Here is a 19,592-nt window from a genome sequence, read left to right on the forward strand (position 1 = left end):
GCAAGGGCAAGGTTTGGGTGGTGGGTGGGGCCAATGCTCAGGGACCACAGGGCTGGAATAGGCCCTGGGGGCTGTGGTGGGTGGGGCTTAGGCTCAAGGAACAGAAGTGGCCCAGGCGTGCCCCCCACCCCTGGTTTCAGAGGGCAGGGGACTTCATCTGCCGCCTGCCTCTCTTGATCTCCCCAGCCTCTGTCCTGTGCCCCCAAAGACCCACGCAGCCTGGAGGGGGCTTTGGAGGGCAGGGGATGGCCTAGGAGCTCAGCAGGCTCCCCAGGCCCGAGTGGGCATGGCAATCAACCTCCACTCCTTTCCCGCTCCTCCTGGAGGGCCCCTCCTGCCTGCCTCCTGATCTCCCAGGTCCGCAGCTAGTATTTTAAATGTGAGGTTTAAGTGTAGCTATGGAATGCTGCTTAATTAGCATATTTATCACTTATTGATGGCTTGGATGTTATATAAAAAGAGTATTAAATCTCATCCCACATAAATATGAGGACTTTTATGTTATTTTTCATCCTTATCAATATTAATTTTGTGAGTCAGAGTCCCTACACTGATTCCATGTAAAAGAACCTTACTTGAAATCTACTATTCAGGACTGGAGAAAGGAGATTTATGAAAACTGGAGTTAACTCTAAAGATGTGAAAAGTTAGGGCAGAAATAAAAATGAAAATATAGTCCCTCAGAATTTTGGAATCCATAGTGCCTAGTGCTGTGTCACTACACTTCTGTTAATTATCACTTATTTATTCTTACTCAGTTCAGTCACAACTGTAGTCCTTGTGCCTACAAATTTTACTTACATTAACTCATTTATTCTCACTGCAACCTTATGAAATTAGATATTATTATCCTAGTTTACAAAAGGAAGCTTAGAAAGGTTGACTAACTTGCCCAAGAAAGTAGGAAAAGAAATGGCCTTGCTCTGCCTCCTAAACCATCCTGCTAACCAATAGCGTTGGTGACAAGGCTTTTCCAAACTCATGGAAAAAAATTAAGAACTACCAGTGTTATAGCAAATATGTAAATAATTAATATATACATAACATACCAGAGAACATTGTATCTCATGAAGGTGTGTCAAATCATTATTGTAGCCCAAGATTTAAGAATGTAATTGTCCCATTTATCCTCCACATTATGAATTGTTTATTCAAATTTGGGGTTGACTTCTCATATTTCTGTCATGCAAAAAGCTGGAATGAAGGCTCTAATTAAATATTTAAGAGTTGATTTCAGATGGGCAGGTGGCTCAGCCTCAAACCTTGACTCTTTTACAAATTAGTCAATTGACCTTGGAAAATTCACTTAGCCTTTCTGAGCCCCATATGCTGTCCTGCAAGATTTTGTGAGATCTGAATGAGATAATCCACGTGGAAATACACAAGTTAGTACTTTGTGATGCAAAGTAAGTATTCATTCAAAGTTAGCCGAATGTGAATATCAATCAGTTGTTTCTTTTCAGACCAGATTTCTCAAACCTTCCAAAAAATTAGTTCTTTATTTCTCTCTCATAACGTAATCCATGCTCATACTTGAGTTGCATAGGACAAATACTCGATGTCAGATTTTCAATGTCCATATTCTTAAAGACCACAAATGACTATGTTTAAAATTTTGTACTGATCTAAAAATTTTTTATTCTAATGTTTATTTCCTAAAATTGTATGTAACTACATCATATATATATATGTAAAAAATATATATTTTTTTCCTATAGAGACCAGGACCTAGAAAATTTAATTGAAGTAAATTCCAATATGTCTAAGAGTAAAAATGAAAGGTAAGGCTTATTATAATTTACGTTTTTCTTATGAATTCCACATGAGCCTTCATAAATTATATAACCTTGAAAGATTTTCTGAGAAGTTGAACTGTACTGTGATATTTAAATATAAACACTATCTGAATATGAAAAACAATGTACAGGGTGCTTAATAACTGATTTGGAAAAAAGTTAGCAAAATTTGAATTCTGTTAGAATTTCTGACTAAGGGCCTGCTGTTCAATGGCTTACTGTAAAAGGCATCATGGAAATTCAGTGCTCTGCACTTGGGCTGTGAAGATTTATTTTTACTTACTGTTGCTTGGTAGGTTTTCAGCGGTGCAGAAAGCACTCTGGGGATCTCTTCCTTGGATACGTAGTGCTAAAAGAATGCACAAATTCATCACAGCCACAAAACAGGACCTAATTTTGGAATTTCTTTACACCACAGAGAGTACCAGCTTTAAAACTGTTGTACTTTGTTTCTTTTACAGCGAAGGTTAGGATAGAAGCTATACTTCATTGTTGTTACGGATTGTTTAAATTAGGAAAGAATTTTAAAAGTCTTCCATGTTTAGCAATTCTTCTCCCAACACATGGGAGGACCCTAGAAGCAATAAGTTTCTATTTTTAACCTTCCTAAGATACAGCTGCTTTTTCTGTTTAAAAAAAAAAAAACTTTTATGTAAAGAAATGATATTGTTGATGTCAAGTGAAGAGAGTAGACAAGTAGGAAAAGAGCTGGCTCACTGTTTTGTCTGTTTTTCATCTCTTAAAGGCTCTTGCATATAAGAGGTAGGTAGTTTCTTTCTGTTCCCTTAATTCCCCAAATCATCCTCTGCCTTCTCTTTTTGTGATCCCAAGCAAGCCTCTGATAGAATGAGGGAGGATACACTTTCAATAGGATCCACTATTTTGGGAACAGTATTGGGCTTACAATTAACCAAGCTCATTCAAATATTATTTGGAAATGATCCAGATTAAAAAATGACAAGTAAATGAGGAGGTATAATTAAGGAACTTTTCACTGAATATGACTTGAGAGGCATTTCAGTTTGAGTTAGGCTTGCTCATGAAACAGGGTTTTATTGGAAAGATTAATGAGGAAATGGAAATTCAAGGGCAGGAATGGTAGAATGGCCGGGCTTCACAGAGGCCTGAACTGGAAGGTTGTTCATTCTTGACCGGAGGACATTCCATCAGGAATCCCTAGACGTTAACCTTAGTTCTTTGTCATTGTCAGTTCTTTGTTGGCTTCTGCCTATTTTTCTCCTGCTCTTCCCTCTACCTATTGGCTTCCTTATTCTCTGCTCTGTAGCTGTATGATAACCAAGAACTTTAGCTGCCTCTCCTTCCTCGTAACTTCACCTTCCTCTAGCTTTCCAAGGTCTGTCTGGCCTCCTTCAGCAAGGCGGTGTGGTTGTGACCATCTATGTAGAAGAGGGTGTGGGATGGAAAACACCGTGGCTGGCTGTAACGTGCACACACTCTCCTTTACTTTCCTGCAGTTTCATCTGTGCCTCTTACCTAACATAACCCGACAATCACACGTACATTCACAAATGCACCCCGTCTCTCCAGTGGGATGGTGATCATCACAGTCAGTTACTACGTCTGGAGGCTTTAACCACCACTACAAAATCATTTGCTCATCCCTCAGTTCTGTGTTCAGATGTTATTCATTCTTCTTCAGTTCTATCCCAATCCTGTACAGGATCTGTCTCCAAATTAAATGGAAAATGTAGACACTGCCCCAGCCCTGAAAGAACTACTGTCATAAAAATTCTCACTTGAAAAAAAAAAAGTGGAAAAAGAAATCTCTGGGCCCAATTTTGCACCCATATATTCTGGCTACAGAAAAGAAAGTTTACTTGGCTCTCAAAATGGGTAAAAATTTAACAGAAAGAAAATTGAGGGTCAGAGAGTAAGAGACTTGATCAGGTGCAGAAAGTTAGTAAATTAGAGAGGTGTCCTGGCCTCAAGTCCTCTCTTTATTTTTCCACAGAAGAATTCTTTTTTTAAATTTTATTTATTTTTATTGAAGTATAGTTAATGTACAATGCTGTGTTAGTTTCAAGTGTACAGAAAAGTGACTCAGTTATATGTATATATATATAAAATATACTCTTTTTCAGATTCTTTTCCATTATAGGTATTATAGGATATTGAGTAGAGCTCCCTGTGCTATACAGTAGGTCCTTGATGATTATCTCTTTTATATATAGTAGTGTGTGTGTGTTAATCCCAAAGTCCTAATTTATCTCCTGCCCCCCTCCCCCACTATCCCCTTTGGTACCAATAAGAATACTTCTTTTTATATATTTAAAATCTGTAATTTTTACCAGAGCTCAAAACCTTGATAGTTTAATAGAAGTAAACCCTAACACATACAACAGTTCAAAATGGTAAGCTCTTACTAAGCTTTTAGTCTTCATGCAAAAGAGATTTGTAAAGTTTGCAGTGACATGGGTATTTATCAGTTGAAATTATTTTATGCTGTTTAAAGTCCAGTTGCCAAGGTTAAGTCAAATAGGACAGTGGAAATCTAAATAAGAGTCATAGGCCAATCTGTTAAACTGACACTTGATTTACTTTATGAATGTATTCACTTTGTATAGTAATTGGATGTCCACATAGTTATATGCTTTCTGATTAGTATATTCACAGAGTTGTACAACCATCATCACAATCACTTTTACAACATTTTCATCACCTCAAAAAGAAACCCAATGCCCAGTAGCAGTCACACATCATTTTCCCCCAACCCCTTAGCTCTGGACGACTACTAAGCTACTTTCTGGCTCTTTAAATTTCCTATTCTGGACATTTCATATAAATGGAATCATAAAATATGTGGTCCTTTGTGACTGGCTTTTTTCACTTAGAATAATGTTTTCAAGGTTCACCCATGTTGTAGCATGCCTCAGTATTTCATTTCTTTTTATTGCCAAATGATATTCTACTGTGTGAATGTACTACATTTTGTTTATCTATTTATCAATTGGTGGGCATTTGGATTGTTTCCACTGTTGGATTGTAATTCACTCTTATGAACAATGCCGCTATAAACATTCATATATAAGTTTTTGTGTAGAGTGTGTTCATTTCTCTTGGGTAAATACCTAGGGAGTGAAATTGTTGGATCCTACAGTAACTCCATTTGAGGAACTGCCAGACTGTTTTTTAAATCAGCTGTACCGTTTGATGTTCTCACTAGCAGTGTATGAAGGTTCTAGATAGTTACATTTTCAAGGTGAACTTCCACTGCAGAAAACATTTTCTCAAGTGTAATTCCATTTGGAATTTTGTAAGTTCCAACACAATATTTGGTTTTATAGTTTATGGAGTTATTTAATTAAGAAACAAAATTGTGACCGTTGATTGCAAGTTACAATTCAGCAATTTGTTTCAATGAAGGGTAACGTCTTAACAATAAAGCCGTCAAGCAAAAAACATTGTCAGTCATAAGTTCTTCTTTAGGAATATTATTCAAGGCATCTAAGGAATAGTTTGGTGGAGAGTCCTCTATTGCACTGGTTCCCAAATTTTATTTACATCAGACTCACCTGCTAATCCAGGGCCCACACTTTGAGAACCAGTGCTCTTTTGGGTAAGATGTCGGGCTGCTTCTAAGGTAGTGGTTCTCAATCTTGACTTGCACGTGAGACTTACTGGAGAGGTTTAAAAGACTGCAAATGCCCAAGCCATATGCCGAACCAATTAAACCAAATTCAACATAAGAATTTTGGCAGGACACAGTTCAATCCTTATCAGAACTGTTTACAAATTATTTCACTTTCCTATCTGCAGATTTTGCAAATTGGTGATATTTGATTTTATCTTTCTGAGGACAATACAGACACATTTCACACTCACTGACAACCTTTGTCCTTTGAAACTATTTGCTAAAATTGGGTTTTGTATTATATACTATATGATTTGAATATTTCCAAACAGTTCACAACTAGGTTCATTTTTCTGGAATGACATATTCTAATGATCATATTAGAAAATCTTCTAATAATATTAATTCTACTTTCTCACTACTTAGTGTCATTTTAACTCAGCTGTGAAACATCTGTTTTGTGAAACATCTGTCTTAAAACTAGAAGATGGTTTTCTGTATGCCAGAGTTGATACTATGTGAACAGATGTTTTCTTCTTCTTTAAGAGCTACCTGGAAATGGAAGGAACAGACCAGTCAAGAATGATAAATCATGATCAAGATCTAAATCTTCCTCTTGGTCTTTATGTCTCTCCTATATCAGGGTTTACTAACACGGGTGAGGAAAAAGAGCTAAAGCTTTCACTACTCCAGCATTAAAATTTTCCTCTGTCTCATAGGAAAAAGCAAATATGCCTGCACTTTGTTAAGCATAGTGACATTTTTAGATTAGCAGAAATCTAGGTCAAAGTTCTTTTGCAATCTTCAAAGTACTGCTTTCCATTAAAAACAAAATGGAAACTGGAATTTCTCCAAGGAACCCCTGGATAATTTTCATTAAACTGATAAACTGTCAGATATGTTGCACATGAAAAACTCTCTAAAATGGCACTGCTGCTGTGAAAATGTTACTGGAACCAATTTCAGATGGTTCCTGCCCTTGGTAAAAAAGTATTTTGTCTTAGCGTTAGATAATGTGACACATGCCTGTAGATGATTCCTAAAGGTAAGCTAGTGGTCTCTGTGGAGGAGTAAAGTCATACATGTGTTCTATTTGTGTATCTGTGCAGAAACCAGGCAAACAAGAAAGAGGTTCACTGTATATTAAAAAAAGTTCATTGAACAGAATTTTAATAAAACAAAAACCTTCTAGGTGGCCTTGATTTTAAGTGCCAAATATTTGCCTTTGCTCTCTCAAGCAAGATGGCCAAGTTAGTGGGTCTACTGAGGCTTTAATCAGCCCATCTTCTAGAACCACTGCCTACTCTTATGAAGCACGGAAGGCGCTCAGGTACTATGGTCAATTATAAAACAACTGACAGGACTATTCTCCTTCTGTTGTGTTTTTTTTTTTCCTTCTGTTTTTTAAAGAAAATATCCACATACAACCTAATCCTTCCTTTGAAATGCAGAAATTTTTAATTTTACCAGTGGCTAAGCAGGCTTATACAAAGGTGTTGAGTAAACAACTTGGTCACTGGTAAGTTGTCAATTATGAATAATGAGTGTAAACTGTGATTTTTCCTTAAAAAGTCTATAATTTTTTTTAAAAAGCATGATTGAGACATTGGCATTGACATTCTTTAAGTAGATTTAAAGGTTTCATTAAATCAGATGTTATCATGTTCGTTAATTAAGGTCCACTTTTTGCTTGAGATTTGTGGGGAAAGCAATGGTTTGGAAATATGAATGGGACATCAGGGAAATAGACACTAAAACATGTTACAGGAATATTCAAAATAATCATCGTGCTCTACAACAGACTTATTGAGTGACCGATTTGCATAATAGTATTCTGGAAGTAGGCCAAGACACTTCTGGAAGTTAAGACAAAATGGGAGACATAAATAAATTTTGCAGAAATGTATTGATACCACTTTAACATTCGTGTTTCAAAGGTAATAGTTAGAAGGACTATATGAGCATTATTTTTTTCACAAGGTTGGATAATTGCCTTGTTAATTTGATTATCCTGTAAACAAACTTTAAACATGAAGTAAGATGGTTTGTATTGCAGCTCCAATGCTGAAACCAGGCATGCAGGACCAAAGGATACTGTTGTGTACACAAGGACGTATGTGGAGAATAGGTACTGGAAATTTATTTGAAGTATTTTGCTATATATATTTTATAATTTTGAAATAATCTGTGTTTAAGAAGGAATGCCATTATTTCAGGGTATGCTTGCTTTTTTCAAATAGCGGAACGTTTAAGAGTATATCAATTTCTTTATGTAAATAAGTATATAATTCTTTATAATCTTTCCACTATTAAGTAGTTGTCAAATAATCATACAATTTCATTGAATGGACTAAAAAATATTTTAATATAACACATGTATACATAATAGGATAGTTATTTGAAAGTTGTCACATAAACATACATGCCCATAATAAGCTTTATAAAATTACACAAGTATTCCTATGCTAATTTGGAGTCACACTTTAATTAAATGGTTCTATCGACCATTGTTTACCTCTAATGTGAAATAAGGGGTATAACTTTTAGTAAATAAGCTCTGACCCACAAAATCCACTGCTTGATGTGATGGATGTTGAGGAAAATGTCAGACAAGGTCAGGGATTCACAAGTCATTCGATTTCGCGGGGTATAAAAACAAGAATTGGCCTAATTGTGGGGTAGGGTAACGGTGGGGCATTCAGATGTGGATATACGCACGCATGTGTTAATCACCGCCCATTTCAAAGAGGCCAGAGAGCAGAGTATGGGGGCGGGGCTCCCAGAAATTCGAGGTGCGTTCGATTTGAGCAACCTTCCCCCCAAAAGGGATTCCTCAAACCCCAAAGTAAGTTACCTTGTAAAATGCAACCTCAACGTTGATTTTGCTGCTTAATCCAATTCTCCCTAAAATCTACACAGACAGTGCAGTATATATTAAACCAGAGGCCCTAGAATCAGAGTTGGGATTGAATCTTAGTTTGTCATTTACTGACTATGTGGCCTCAGCAAAACTACTTAACTTCAGTTTCCTGTCTCAATTCGAGTCTCAATTTTCTGACCAATAAAATGGGAATAATTTTATATGTATCAGGCATAAATATGTGCAAACTTTTATTTAGCATTGTGGGCTATGTGTTCCGTAAAGTAGATTCTATTTCTGACAGCAGTCTGCCTATGGGCAGTTTGGAGGGAGAGAAGGATTTCTCATTAAGAAATCCCAAGTGAGGGCTATGGAGTTATCCTTCACTGTATGAAATAATAGGAACATATTGCTTCTGGTCCTAATATGCTCCCAGGTAGTGTAAGTACTGGGGAAGCAGTTACGGACAGCCAGCTGGTTAGTGCACTGCACACTTCATTTGCCTCCAGGAGAGAGTGACGTTTACAAACTGGAGCAGAAAGGGAACAAAGAGGACTTTTAAAAGTTACAATATTTTTGCTTTCATTCTAAATGATTCTTGGATGTTTTCAAGCAAATATAAAAACTTCCAAAGCTTTCTCTAAAAGTTCAGGAGTGTTTCTCTACGTGAATGGTGTCTGTCTATATTTGCCTGCACTGGCTCGTGCTTTGTGTATATTCTTTATGTGAGGCTACAGATAGCTTTCTTTTAGTAAAAATAAGGGAGGTGCAAGTATAAACTTCATGAAAAACAATAACTGCTTTTCCTGCTTACACTTGTTCTTGCACTCTCCTTGCCCCATTCTTTATTTATCTTGGTGAATATGTCAACTTATGTCAACTTGGAGGTTCCTTGCATATCAATACTTCTCCAGATTAAAAAAAAAAAAAAGAGTCAGTACATTGTCCTGGCTTGTAACATCACAACGAATAATAATAATGAGGCTGTGTGAGAGGGTGTGTGTGTGCTTCCTTGCCTGCATAGGGGTATATACTTCAATACTAGGGAAATAGCCCAATTCTCACATGTCCATGTGTGTTTGTTTCTAGTAAATCACCAAAGGATAGATATCAGGAGGGCATCTCTGGAAAATACATACAAACCGTTTATTCGACTTCAGATAGGTGAGTATGTCTGTATTTCCATACATAAAAGTATACACACACACATGTAAACATATGTATTTTTACATATTATAGATAAATATGTGTGTATATACTTTATAAATATACATTTTATTATATATGTGTATATATTTATATATAATATATATTTACATATCTTCACTATGTACATAGCACTGAAATATATATGTACACATTCTTGCAGTCCATTGAACTTGGAGATGACACTCCTGACAGTGGTTATATTGGTGATTGTATGAGTGGAACGAAGTACAGCAACCTCTGCATCTAGGAATTTGCTCCTTGGCTTTCTGGCTGTTGTTCTTTGATTTTGATGTACTTTATTCCATTAGAGCTTTCTGTGCCTTACAGCTGCCTCCCAGGCAAGTGTCTCTGCTGTTGGTGACCCCAGGAGTCCCCAGTACTGCCACATTATTAGCATCTAGGCTTCATTGCATCCCCAGACTGTGCCCGCAGCCCTCCCTCCTCGCGGTTTTCCAAAGCCAGCTCACCTTACAAACAGCTGCGTGGATGTGCCGCTGTGACCCACTGGGGCCCGTGCTCAGTTCCCAGGAAGGGGGTTAGGATGAGCATCAATTTAGTGCCGGTAAACTGACCTCAGGCTTTTGCTCTTGATTACTCTCTTTTACCATTTTATGCTCAGTCGGGTAAATAGGTGACACTCATGAGACTGTGGCCTGCAGACTTCCAACGGAGGAAATAAAAATAATTAGCATTTCAATCCAACCACTGGAAACCAGCTGTAAGGCAAATGTCCGGTATTCTATCGATGGTATTTCTCTATTGCAGGGGGTGGAAATATGGCTCACCGAGGGTCACGACATATCTTATTTTTATGCACAGCCTCAGCTTGTAACGCAGTCCTTGGCACCTAACAGGTACTCAATAAATTATTCCTGAATAAACAAACCTATGTTCCATTTACTAAGGGAAACATAGGTGGGCCAGGCATCAAAATTATATCCTCTTTTTGTCACTTTTGTAAGATCTTCTATTACCAGGCTCTTCTTAGTGTCTTGCCTTTAAGTCATACCTCTTTGATGTGACTACAGGAGCACCACAAGTACCGCTTAGACAACCAAAACACCAGAGCTAGGTTTTTCATAATGCTCTGAAAAGATCTTTGACTAAGTATGATATATTTTTTTTTTCTTTGGTCACAAGGCACAGCTTTGTTCCCTGACCAGGGATCAAACCCAGGTCCCTGACAGTAAGAGCATGGAGTCCTAGCCACTGGAACAGCAGAGAATTCCTGACTAAGTATGATCTTAGTAAGGATAACACCAACACCAGAGCTTTCCCTGGGCTCATATTTTTATTGTTAAGGAAGAAAAACATTCTACATTAAAATATTGCTCTCAAAGTGAAGAATTTCACTCCTATTCCTCAAGTGATCCTTGAAATTTTTTTGGTCATCAGAGCAAAAGTCAATTGTCCATTAAAACCAGTTAGTCCAGCAAACTTTTTCTGTTGCTCATTGTGTGAAATTAGCTGCATCCCCACAGTTCTTACCTCAGCACATCAATCCCATAAAGTGGCCAGTGCCCCTTTACAGGGTAAATGCCAAATTCCTCTGTACACGATTTATGGGCCTTCAGAACCTGATCCTGCTGAATATTGCCGGATGTTCAATCACTCCAGCCACCCTCATTGTGTGGCACCTTGGTGCATCCTGTTCACTCTGCTTGGAACCCCTCCATCACGCCCCTCCCCACCTCACTGAGCTCCCCTTGAGAGCTCCTTCACCCTCAAGCTTTAACTCAGATGGCACTTATGCCGACAAGCCTTTCCTGCTTCACCCCAGGGATTAGTTGCTCCACTGGCTGTGTTCTCCTAACTCTTTTCACACACCCATAAATATGTGGTGATCATCCGATCACACACCTGGCTACCCTAGTGGAAAGAAGGCTTCTCATTGGAGGAGACTCTCTCACTCTTCTTTATATTCCCAGCTCCTGTCTCAGTGTCTCTGGAATGGAAGAATGCTAGAGAGTGGCAGTTTTTACTCTGGAAGTGCTTACAGCCTAACATGGGAAATTTAAGTGTGTGGGTACCTACATACGCATATATGTGAAAAATGCATAGGAAACTATTTGCCCGGAATATGTAAGCAAGTACCTAGAGAGATCATTGAAAGAGGGAAATATTTATTTATATACATAAGGGAAGAAGAGATTACTAGAATGGCTGAGAGTATAAAATGAAACAAGGTTTATCTACTCCAATCCCTTTCCTCTCTCACCCCCTCCTCCCCTCAACTTTCCCTCCTCTCTGCTTCCAGTCCTGGGCTTGAGGACAGGATCGATTGTGGTTTCTGGGCATGACTCATTCTTTCTAACCCAGCGAGCCCAGGCAATCTCACAAGCAGGCCCAGAGGTAGCACAGGGCTCTGTGGCCGCTCTGCCTTCATTCAAATCCCGCCTCTGCCACTCACTGGCTGTATGACTTACCCTTCTGTGCCTCAGCTTTCTCTTCTGTAAAATAATGATAAAAATAAGAGTACCTGCTTCTCAGAGGTGTTATGAAGAATAAACGAGTTGATATAAGCAAAGTGCATGGAAAATGCACTGCACATATTAAACATATTAGCACTATTAAGTATTAGCTATTTTTATTTCACCACCCCGGTATGTATCCTACTTTGGAAATTTCAGGCTTGTTTGCTAACACCCTGAGACTAGTAAACTCTGCAAGGTGCTATTTAAGACTGTCCTAAGACCTTTCAAAAGGAAAAGAATCAAGTAGTTATTGGCCTTTCTTAAGACTCTGGCGCGACCCAAGGTCTTTTGGACTTGCTGATCATTTATTTATTATTGAACATTATTTTTCCAAAGTAAATAGCAAAGCTCTTTTTTCCCCATCAAATTTGTGGTGAGATAATATCATATTGGAGAATTTTTGTCATGAAAGGGCCCCCAATATTCTGAGTCTTACAATGACACCAAGAGAAGTGGCATAGGGGAGCGTTTTAGTGACTCTAGACCCTAGAATCTAGGTTATCCATCATTTGTGAATTCACCAACACATTCTTGAATGGATTTCTATTTTTGTCCTATTGAACGTTTTGAGAGTTAAATTTTTATATTAATCTGCAGCATAATTTTTCTATGATATAAGTACATTAATAATTCAAAACCCTCTTCTAGCTTCAAGGGGTACTTATGACCTAGTTCAGTTAGAAAACTGTGAACGTCTTTGTCCTTCCCAGATGCACTTTTGATTGCTAATGAATTAATAATCTGAGGCTTTCCTTCATGTTAATTCTTTGATATCATTTTGAAATAACTAGAAGAATCAATCACTTATCCTGCTATCCTAGGATAAGTAAATCCTCAGCTTTCCTTGATTTTTACACAATTTACTACAGTATCAACAAAATTAACATATCATTTCCATATGACTTTATGGGGAATACATCTGTCTTTTGCATGATGACAAATTTATTTTTAATTGCTTACATCTCTATAGGTCTGTCATTGAAATGGATATGTGCACTTACTGTCGAAAACCCTTGGGCACAGAAGCTAAGATGATTTTAAATGAATTACAAATTTGCTGCCATTCCACTTGCTTCAAGGTAAGGCTATGTTTATTGCACTTAACTCAATATAAAATTGCATAATGATTGGAATAAAAATAATTATTTAATGAAATACATGAGATGAAGTTAAAGCTTTCAGAAACACCGTCATGCACATTAATAATGCACTATTTAAACATTTCTCAGAGTTCTACAGCCTAAACCTCCAAGGTTTATAATTACTGTCTTGGCTTTAAGCTTAAAAGTTGATTATTGACACATTTATAACTCTTACCCTACAGATTGAAATCTGTAAAAAGGTAAACACTTGTTCTCTTTAGAAAAGTTTTTGCAGCATTTTCATAAATCGTGCATTACATAAAATATATAATGAAATATGAAAAGGCCAAGAAATTGTTGAGAAGAAAGCTAGCAGCTCCTTACGTCATGAAATTAGGACCAATGTGCTTAACGATAGTTGAAACTCAGTCTGCTTTTGAGAGCGTGATTCATTCTAATTAAATGTGGCTTAGTATAATAATAAAGCGTACATAGTAGAATGCTTCACAGTTTGTGTTTTTATATGCTATTTCTTTTACTTTTCACAAAAACATTGCGTAGGTCAACAATATAGTTTTTGGTGTAACTGGGTGAGCACTTAACTGGGAGCCTGAAGACCTGAGCTGGAGTTCTAACTGACACTAATTGAGGCCATGTGACTTTGGACGATCATCGAAATTAGCTTAGCCTCAGTTTCCTCATCTATAAAATGAAGTAGCTGATTAGACCAGTGGTTTTCAACCCTGGATGCATATTATAATTGTCTGGGGAGATTAGGAGAAAAATAGAATGCTTGGGACCAGCCCCAATTAAATCAAGAATCTTAGAGATGATTGCTGGGCATTGGTATTTTTACAATCTCCTTAGATAGATCTAACAGGCAGCCAGTTTAAGAACCACAGCCTAAATCTATGGGTCCTTTCTAGTGCTGATATTCTATGACTGATACAAATTATCTAATTCAGTCACGTAGATGTAATACTTTGACAATTGATTGCTTCTCCTTAAATTAGCTTCAGAAAGTGACACAAAGCAAGAAGAAATGCCTCGTTTTGAGCAAATAAAATCCAATTTTAGGCCATCACATATAGAAGTCTACTTAAAATATAATCTGAAAATTTCATAATTATTTAATTATGACAGTAAAATTTCCTTTTAATTATTAAGTTTACTCAATGAAACAAAAGTTAGTCTATAGCTCCTTATTTAAAATTATTATGCAGAAAACTTTTTAAAAGAAGGAAATTCTCCTGATTATTGCTTTTATTATATTTGGGATGATTTCCATTTATTATATTTTGGATGATTTATTTCCACTTTCAATTTAATTATAAAATACTACTGAGAATAAAAATGTCCCCACACTCCTAAGAAAAGACAGATCATTCTATAGCCATAATAATAGAGAACCATCTGAACTGGCTTAAACATGTCAAACTGATCTATGACAATCTGCGTCAGTGAACTTGAAAGTCAGCCAGTTGGCAGTGAACTTGCTCCAGTGAGCACAGGTCTAAGGCAGATGTCAAGCCTTTCCTTCCTCCTTAACCAACACAGCTTGAAACAAACTTCTCCCTAAACCCTGCATAGGATCAGAAGTTCGTTTTGCTCAATGACGCTATACCCGGACAGCATAGCTCTCCCTTAGTAAGCAAACAATAAATGCACTTTGTGTTTTTGTTTGCGATATCCAGTGGTGATCTTGTCTTTGGCATAACCGATTTCTGAAAATGTGTATCTACTCTGTTGTGAGTTACGTAGAAACTTCAGTGGTATATATGCCCTGAAAGGCACACCTCCGTAGTAGAGGGATTTATGAGAGGATTTATTTGCAAAGTTCAGTGTGTGGATCGCAGACAAGTAAGTATACTCTTATTTTCCCTCTGAGTTCTCTTGAGGCTTCATCTGAGTGTTGCTATGAAGGATGGTACTGAATGAAGTAAAAGTTTTTTTTTTTTTTAATCCTGTTACGCCAAGAATCTAAACTTCATATATAATGTAAACTTTATACATTCTGTTTAGTGTGAAATATGCAAACAACCTTTGGAAAACCTACAAGCAGGTGACAGTATTTGGATTTATAGACAGACAATACATTGTGAACATTGCTACTCTCAAGTTGTAGGTAAGTGTTACGCTCTGTAAGGAACCATCACTAACATTAATGAACTTTTGATATTGATGAAAGATAAAAGTATTTTCTTAATTATATTAAAAATTCAGCTGCAGATACAATGGTGGCATTTCACTTTATGGTATAAAAATCAGTCAACATTTATATTTTCTTCTGATGTCAGACCAGACATAGATACAGCTAAGCAAAAGTCATTTATTTTAGGAAATTTTCCATTTTTTCCAAACAAAAACAGATTTTCTTTGCTCTACTGATCGGTGGAATTGAAGTGCATTTCTGTGAATGACCTTTACATTTGCACCGGAATATACTTTTTTTCAACGTAATTTGGTTATTATACTGAATGCCTTTTAATGTTATTTTTAAACAGAAAATTTAGAGTTAATGGTGTACAATTCTATATTAATGTTATTTTTAAACGGAAAATTTAGAGTTAATGGTGTACAATTCTATATTGCATATAACATTTGAGTATTTTTTTTTACCTTTAAGACCAACTTTACTATAATTTGGACACCTAATTAGCATAGATGTTTTGAGAAGTAACATTAAGGGTCTGCATTTTTAACTCATACTTTCAATAAGCTTAGCATGAAAGCTGTAAAAGTTGATTTAAAAGATGTGTACAGTGCACATTAAGCTAGCAATATAAAATCCTATGAAACTTCATTGTAAAGCTAGTATCAACATTTAATTTTTACTTCAATAGTAAGTAGGTAGAATAACCATGATGATATTGGGGAGCTGGTCAACAGCACTGTGTGAAAGGCAAGTTTCCTGCTGGTGGTGAATGAAAAAGGAGCATTTGCGATTTTTACACGGGATCCGAAATATGGAATTTAATGACAAATGTGTGATATTAATGAGGTACTGAGAGGCTACATCTGGAAAATACTCTGAAAAATATTCAGAAAGCCGAGTTCCATCAGGCTGCAGAATCAATGACAAGAACAAAGCTAATTATATTCATACTTTGCCTTCTATTTTCTGCTTTCCCCAGCCAGTTCTCATATTTCTTTTCTTTTCCTAATCGAGCAGCCTTATCAGGATCCATTGTTAATCAAGGGGCCTTGATGTGCATGGTGCAGCTCTAAAACTTTCAGTCCTGGGAGTGCATGATACGGTTTAGGAGATGTGGTTACCAAAACACTCAGAAGTCTTTGTGTTTTCTTCCCTGTGTGCATTTTTATAGTATATTTATTTATTTATTTATTTATTTTAATTTATTGATTTATTATTTTTATTTTTGGCTGTGTTGGGTCTTCGCTGCTGCGCACAGACTTTCTCTAGTTGCGGCGAGCGGGGGCTACTCTTCGTTGCGGTGCGTGGGCTTCTCATTGCGGTGACTTCTCTTGTTGCGGAGCACGGGCTCTAGGCGCACGGGCTTCAGTAGTTGTGGCTCGCGGGCTCTAGAGCACAGGCTCAGTAGTTGTGGCACACGGGCTTAGTTGCTCCGCGGCATGTGGGATCTTCCTGGACCAGGGCTCGAACCCGTGTCCCCTGCATTGGCAGGTGGATTCTTAACCACTGCTGCCACCAGGGAAGCCCTTTATAGTATAATTAAGTTGTCAAGACATGACTCTCAGGCATGTCATAAATATGAGTACAGGACATTGGTGCTTTGTATTTATGGTATGACGAAAAGCCATGCCACAGTGATGAATGCAGTAGGAGGTGAAAGTAAAATGCTTAACCCACCACTACCCCCTTGATGAGTAATTATTTTTAGAACTTTAGTTACAGGCTTATTTTTGTACTGAATTTGTATATCTAACTTATTTTCTTTAAATTTTTCAGCAAAGTGGATTCAGTAATTCTGGCACATGAAAATCAAGATGAAAGCATTCACTAAGGAATTAAAATTTTTATTGTAAGAACATATAATCTAGAAAAGCTTTTACACCAAAGATTGACTCTGGTATAGAATTAACAACTCTGCTATTGCATAAATAATCTAATTGCCTCCACTAAGGTCACATACATAAAGGGAACCATCTGGTATCTGGTTAGATTTAGAGAGCAAAAATTCAAGTGGTTCTAGTTCCCAGCGTCAAAGGAAGGATTCTTCTGATGGCAGTGAGCATTGTCAGCCTTGACCAGGTCCATCTCTGCTCAGTATTAGGCTGTGTGTCACGGTTTCCATTATAGACAAATTTACCATTTTCTCACCTTTGTTTCCCTAAGAATTTGGATTTACAGACGTAACTGAAGTCTTGACAAAACTGTCATGGGAGCAAGATATGTTTCCTTTATGTGCAAAAGTAATGTTGATAGAAATTTTGGCAGAAAGATAAAGTATGGCAGAAAGATGTTAACGTATAAAGTTGTATGGACCTTAGAAAATCACTTAAACTTTTCAGATTTCTGTGCTATTATCTGTAACATGAGGGGCAATGGACAAAATGATTTCTAAGGTCACTTTCTGCTCCAAAATTATCAGATTCTAAAGCAAGTTTTTGTTTGCTCTTTAGAAGCATACCTGAATCTGTGTTTGTTAGGCATGTTGAACTAGATAGGATATCTAAACAATCTAACCTTGGTATCATCCTTCAGTTTATCACAGATATAAGTTTTGTAGAATGTGTTTTAAAAACAGAAAGACCTGCATTTATGGGTAATGGGTTAAATCATATGACATGTAGTGTTTACATAATTTGTCAAGTTTTCCTTGCATGCATTTCAAAATCTGGTTTCATAAATGATCTATGAGAAATAATGAAAGTTATGGACTACAAAGACATGTTCTTTAGCATGCTATATCTATTCCTATTACATAGCACTTTATATTTACAGCTGGCTTATAAAAATAAATGAACTGTCAGTTATACAGAATCTTCTTATACAGTATCTATAAGTATTACTCACTGACATTGATATGTCAATTATAGTGATCATAATTTATTATATTCTGTGCCATGCTGCCTAAATTAATTTTTTAACTGCTCAATCTATAACTTTGATTTTTAAAGAGCTTTTTCTTAAGGAATTGAAAATTCAATAATCTTGTGAGGAACTATTATTATTATTAAAATTGAGACATTGCACTTATAAACTACTTTATATGCACATAGCAATTGCTTCTCAAAGGAAAGCATATGGAACGTTGAGAGAGGGTGGAATTCTAAGGGAGTTTAAGGCAGTTGTAAAAAACTGACAAACTAGGGAGATTAAAAGATAATCATGTATTTTCTAAATGTTGATAAATGTAAAGAGTTATTCTTCTGTATAATGACTTCAAGCATCTGTTCCTCTTAGACACTGGTCCACAAAGTGTTAAACACTAATGCTTATTAAAATACAGAAATGTGTAATCATTGTCCTATGGAGAGGGAGCCAGAAAAAACAATTAATAATAATTTGATATTCATTAATTCATGCTTGATGAGAAGCGGTGGTAATTGAGCCATATGTTTTATTGTTCTCTTATTACATGCTATCAGAGTGGATCAAAAGAAATAATTTTCTTAGAGTTGGAATTTGTGGCAGGAAAGGACGAATGAAATAGTATCCCTCTCTTTTATATAGTGTATTAACATCTCAATGCCTTTGTGGTAATTAAAAATCATTTGAATATCATTTTTAAAGGATTCTACTGTTGAATGCTTAATTTAAAAAAAAACCTAAAAGGAACGTAATTCTCACTTTTCTGTAGCTGTTTAATGGACCCTTTCTTCTACAATAATGTATTAAATTAAACCAAAAGCTGTTGTAAAAATGGAATAAATACAGAGTGGAGAGAGAAGGGCTTCTGATTTACCAAGTCCTCTTCCTCATGTCTGGGATTACTTGCTCCCATAGGAATGACAGATTCCTAAAACAGTTTGTAAGATCTCATTTTTTTTTTTTTGCAGCTAACTAATTATGCTATGATTGGCATACTTTTCCTGGACACAACTGCCTAAATCTCAGAATACCAGGCCCTGAATTCTATTACAAATGAAGAGATGTCTCTAAAAAATAATTAATTGCTCCACTATGAGAGTATCCTTCCAAAAAGCAAAACAAAAATATATCTCGTAATCTTGGAAATAGAATTTGTTAAAAACCTTTTTTTTCCTTTTACTAAGGCCAAGAAATAAAAATGTATTCAAGAAGTAATCTCTGCATCCTTAATTGTTCGATTGTAATCCCTCCTATAATTAGATAGGAGTGATGAGACGGTCCAGTTCTCACGGCTGGGGCACTCTCTGGCTTGTTTACTATGATAGAAAATCATGAGTGTTTGGAACATTTTCCTATTCAGCTTGATTCAGAGCTCTACCAAACCAAGTGACTGTTTGGTCTACGTAGAGGCAAACTTACCATGATGATGCTGATTTTTTTGTTGTTGTAGTTGTTACTACTGAATATACTGGTTATTTGGTACAATGTAAATAAATTGTTTTTAGCATTCCACCTATTCCATAGCACTCAACAGTTCCCAGCGGCACCCATAAATATCTGTG

The 19,592-nt window shown here is 36.6% G+C and overlaps 1 protein-coding gene across 1 annotated transcript in view; it reads left to right on the forward strand.

Moving 5' to 3' along the window:
• SCEL (sciellin) overlaps positions 1-17,000 on the forward strand; it is a 329,317-nt gene extending 312,317 nt beyond the window's left edge. Inside the window, 6 exon segments of the mRNA XM_068526475.1 lie at positions 1,719-1,781; positions 7,445-7,516; positions 9,338-9,412; positions 12,902-13,010; positions 15,036-15,138; positions 16,945-17,000. Coding sequence (XP_068382576.1) covers positions 1,719-1,781; positions 7,445-7,516; positions 9,338-9,412; positions 12,902-13,010; positions 15,036-15,138; positions 16,945-16,961 — 439 coding nt within the window. The 3' untranslated portion in view covers positions 16,962-17,000.
• The last annotated feature ends 2,592 nt before the right edge of the window (positions 17,001-19,592 follow it).

Source organism: Eschrichtius robustus, chromosome 18 (genome assembly GCF_028021215.1).
Source record: "Eschrichtius robustus isolate mEscRob2 chromosome 18, mEscRob2.pri, whole genome shotgun sequence".
Taxonomy (NCBI): Eukaryota; Metazoa; Chordata; class Mammalia; order Artiodactyla; family Eschrichtiidae; genus Eschrichtius; species Eschrichtius robustus.